Genomic DNA, 4230 nt, shown 5'->3' on the forward strand with positions numbered 1-4230 from the left:
AAATAGAGTAAATTTGTTCATAGTTTGGTCCTTGAAAATATGAGCTAAATAAATTTTGGAAAAATAGAATAAATTTGTTTATAAGTTTGTCCTTGAAAATACAAGCTAAATAAATTATGGTAAAATAGAGTAAATTCGTTCAATTCTTGCCAAGAGCCATGTATATATAATTAGAGGTAAAAAAATATAATTAATTTGGTCGTTCATAATACTAATATATTATTGTCAGATTTAAAAAATAAAGTTTTATCCAATCAACATGGCTACTGTGCTGGAGGGAGTGGCAAATTAGTACCGATATAGCGGTACAGGTTGCGAAATTGTTACTAAAGGGAGGTTAAGGACTAGTACTGAAGGTCGATTCTCCAGCAATGCAACATGAACCAAAGATCCAAAAACTAAGTCTATAGTTTGAATTGGAATAAGTAGGCGCTTCAATAAAACTGAATTAAGATCTACAAGTGGCCGATGCTTGATCTTCAGAGGGCTTTGAAGATTATCAGCGAATCGGACCTTCTTCGTAGAATTATTTGCCAATTTTTTTATTTCTCTTTTTGGGAACTTTGAGATAACTTAGTGCATTTCTTGGCCTCTTCTCCCTCCCACAATCTCTTTTCATGTTCCCAATGAGCCATTCCATTGTTCCAAAGGTGGAAGAAATTATCAAAAGAGTTGCCACTAAATCTTTAGAGGGTAATCTGAATTGAGATCACTCATGAATTTCTCGTGAAATAAAGCCGGTGAACAATCTAAGCAAGAAGCCAATTGTCACTGTGCTGGTGGATGCTGACAGTGAAAAGCTGGCGGGTGCTGGATCCGCCAACAGAAACCGGTTTTGACCACTAGTGAAAATATTTTCTGTCGTAGTGAATATTATTAGGCGGTGCTAGTTCTTCCATGGCTTCTTGCATGTTATTAACACATGTGCCCATATGAGCCAAGACTACAGCAGCCGCACCTGCATGATCATGCACCCAATGGAGCATAGGGTTGAGGGTTGCTCACTGATCGCAGTTTATGACGCTCGATTAATGATGAATGGTGTTCGTCGCACCAGCGTCATAAATCATGGTGTATGATGAAAAAACGTGTTTATGATGTATTTTGGTTCGTCATAGATAAAAAAATTTCTTGTATTGTAATCAAGCGATTCAGCCGCAGTCAACCAATGCTAAGATGCCATTAGGAAAGGACACAGACTGAGGTCCCAATAAACAACATGCAAGGCCAGCCTAATACATATGTAAGAACCGGCGGAATCCTGGGACGTGCGTCATGGCATGACATTATCTCTGAAATGTGGACCACATATCCTAGACTAACGTGCCCGAGCTGCCCTGTTATTCTATTTACTCCAGCTTATATACTCGCTTTTGACTACGTGCTCTTGTAGTGCAATCTTATCTTGATTCCCTTATCTCGCTAGGTTAAATTAGTTTGATCAATAAACTCCAGCTTGGCGCACAATAACCTCATGCAGAAATGTCCTGTACGCGCACACGCGTGTGTAAACACAAGCGCGTATAAACGCGCGTAGATTTGCGCCTATATATGTGTCCCAGGGAAGAGAGGAAGGCCAAAGCACCCTCAACAAGAAGCTTAAGTCATTGCGGCCACAAGCAAGCAATCAACTCCTTCCTCGTAACTGAGCTGAATCACTTGGACTAATTCGCCTTCCAGTTCTGCTTGATCATCCCTCCAAGCTTATGGCTCCGTCCACCTCCCTTGGCAAGATCTCACTCCCGAGGCAGCAGCGCCGCCTCCTCCAACCAATCCACTCTCCAAGGCACAAGCGCGTCACCGCAGCGCACCCAGCTGCGTTGCTCCAAGAGTTGTTCGGGGATGCTGAGCCTCCGAAGCCAAGACGCGCCTCCGACGAGACTCTCGCAGTCCATGCGGGGGAGAAGCTCGGGAAGGGCGCGGACGAGGCTGCCACGGACTCGATAGCGACGCCGATCGTGAGCGGCACAACGCACTGGTTCAAGAGCTCGGAGGACCTGATCGCCTTCAAGGAAGGCCGGCGCCACAGCCACGAGTACGGCCGGTACAGCAACCCGACGGTGAAGGTCCTTGAGGACAAGATCAGCGCGCTGGAGAGAGCCGAGGCAACCCTGGTCACGTCGTCCGGCATGAACGCCATCGTCGCGACGCTGCTCGCACTCGTGCCGCCGGGCGGCCACGTCGTGACGACCACCGACTGCTACAGCGAGGCTCGCGCCTTCATCCGTGACAGGCTTTCCAAGATGGGCATCAGGTCCACCTTCATCGACCTCGACGACATGGAGTCGCTAAAGGCAGTTCTTGAGCAGGACGATGTGACTCTCTTCTACGCGGACTCCCCGACAAACCCGCTGCTCAAGTGCGTGGACATCAGGCTGGTTGCAGAGTTGTGCCACCGGAAGGGCACCCTGGTGTGCATCGACAGCACGCTTGCATCTCCCATCAACCAGAAGCCGCTCACCCTCGGTGCCGACGTCGTCCTGCACTCCGCCACCAAGTACATGGCAGGCCACCACGATGTGATCGCTGGATGCATCAGCGGCTCGAAGACCCTCATCTCGAAAATACGCGCTTGGCATCACGACCTTGGCGGCGCCATCAGTCCGGTATGTATGCATCTCAACATTATGAGCATTACTGAATAATTCCCTTGATATTTTTCTCGAAAGGGCTGTGCTGATTTATACCTGAAATTATGCAGAACGCGGCTTACATGATCATACGCGGACTTAAGACAATGGCACTCCGCGTTGAGGCACATAACCGCACGGCGTTGGACATGGCACGACTCCTGGAGCTTCACCCGAAGATCGAGCGGGTGCACTACCCTGGGCTTGAGAGCAACCCATGGCACCAAGTTGCCAAGAGTCAGATGACGGGTTATGGCGGTGTTGTCAGCTTCGAGGTGAAATCGGACCTGTGCGGCACCATGAGGTTCGTCGATGCTCTGGAAATCCCATTGATCGCAACATCACTTGGCGGTTGTGAGAGCCTGGTGCAGCAACCTGCTGTCATGTCATTCTGGGGCAAGAGTGATGATGAGAAGGCCAAGAACGGGATCAAGGATAACCTGGTGAGATTCAGTTTCGGGATTGAGAAGTTTGAGGATCTGAGGGACGACATTCTCCAAGCCCTAGAAAAGATTTAAGGCTGACGCTTGATGTACAATGTTGTACGTTTTAGACAGAGCTACTGGTGGTTACAAACTGCTAACTGTAGATGTCGAATCTTCACTAACTTTAAAGGTAGTTCCTAGGATATTCTTTCATTCACTTGTAGAAAGGAAAAGTTATAGATTATCCCTGACAAATGATGTAACTCGGTACAATTTTGTAGGTTTTAGCCAGCTAGAACTTCTATGTACATGGAGTCTGCTAGCTTTAAAGTTAGTTCCTATTGGATACTCTTTTATTCAAGCCCATTGGCTCAAGGATAACATTTTTTAATTATATCACATATGCAGTTAATGATAAAAACATTTGCATGATACTTTTATGTGTTAGAAAACATTTGCATGATACTTTCAAGCCCATTGGTGAGATTCAGTTTCGGGATTGAGAAGTTTGAGGATATGAGGGACGACATTCTCCAAGCCCTAGAAAAGATTTAAGGCTGACGCTTGATGTACAATTTTTTAGGGTTGTAGGTTTTTGCCAGATAGAAGCGTAGAGCTTCTATATGTACATGTAGTCTGGTAACTTCAAAGTTAGTTCTTAGGATATTCTTTTATTGAAGCCCATTGGCTCACGGATAACATTTTTATCTTATATCACATAAGTAGTATATGATAAAAAAATTACATGATACGTTGAATTGTTGCTCCACAATTTTTTACTTTCATTAGTTTTTGCAAAAGTATATAATTTGGAACATGTCCATACTAAAAACTTCGCAAACAGTTTCTTGCCCACACATTGCTTGCAAGTGACAGTACTCGTTTAATTTTTGCCATTACGAACTATATGTGAGAAAACTGCTTTTTTTTGTGCAGATGACAGATTCAGATATCATTAAAAACTTTCAAGCTAGGTACTGCTGAGACATCGGGAGTGAGATCTCTTGCCAAGGGAACCCATTCGTTAATCCAATAAATTTTGTGATTTGGTTTTCAATGGTAGGAAATAAATCACAATTTAGGTTCCACCAAACCTCACTCTTGATCAGTATTGCAGAAATGCAAAAAGGTGAGGTAATATATGGCCTAATAATGGAAACAAACCATGTAAGATC

General features: G+C 44.8%; 1 protein-coding gene across 1 annotated transcript; it reads left to right on the plus strand.

Annotated features, from left to right (window-relative positions):
• Positions 1–1592: 1592 nt before the first annotated feature.
• On the plus strand, positions 1593–3476 carry LOC101760683 (cystathionine gamma-synthase 1, chloroplastic). The gene is made up of 2 exons (XM_004983067.1): positions 1593–2606; positions 2702–3476. The coding sequence occupies exons 1-2, from the start codon at positions 1707–1709 to the stop codon at positions 3146–3148; spliced, it is 1347 nt and encodes a 448-aa protein (XP_004983124.1). The 5' UTR covers positions 1593–1706; the 3' UTR covers positions 3149–3476.
• The last annotated feature ends 754 nt before the right edge of the window (positions 3477–4230 follow it).

The sequence above is a fragment of the Setaria italica genome, chromosome IX (assembly GCF_000263155.2).
Source record: "Setaria italica strain Yugu1 chromosome IX, Setaria_italica_v2.0, whole genome shotgun sequence".
Classification (NCBI taxonomy): Eukaryota; Viridiplantae; Streptophyta; class Magnoliopsida; order Poales; family Poaceae; genus Setaria; species Setaria italica.

Excerpts from the sequence above, each read along its gene's own strand:
- LOC101760683 (XM_004983067.1), top strand. The coding sequence starts at position 1,707 with ATGGCTCCGTCCACCTCCCTTGGCAAGATCTCACTCCCGAGGCAGCAG. Across the intron at positions 2,607-2,701 it reads TTGGCGGCGCCATCAGTCCG|AACGCGGCTTACATGATCAT; the intron begins GTATGTATGCAT and ends GAAATTATGCAG.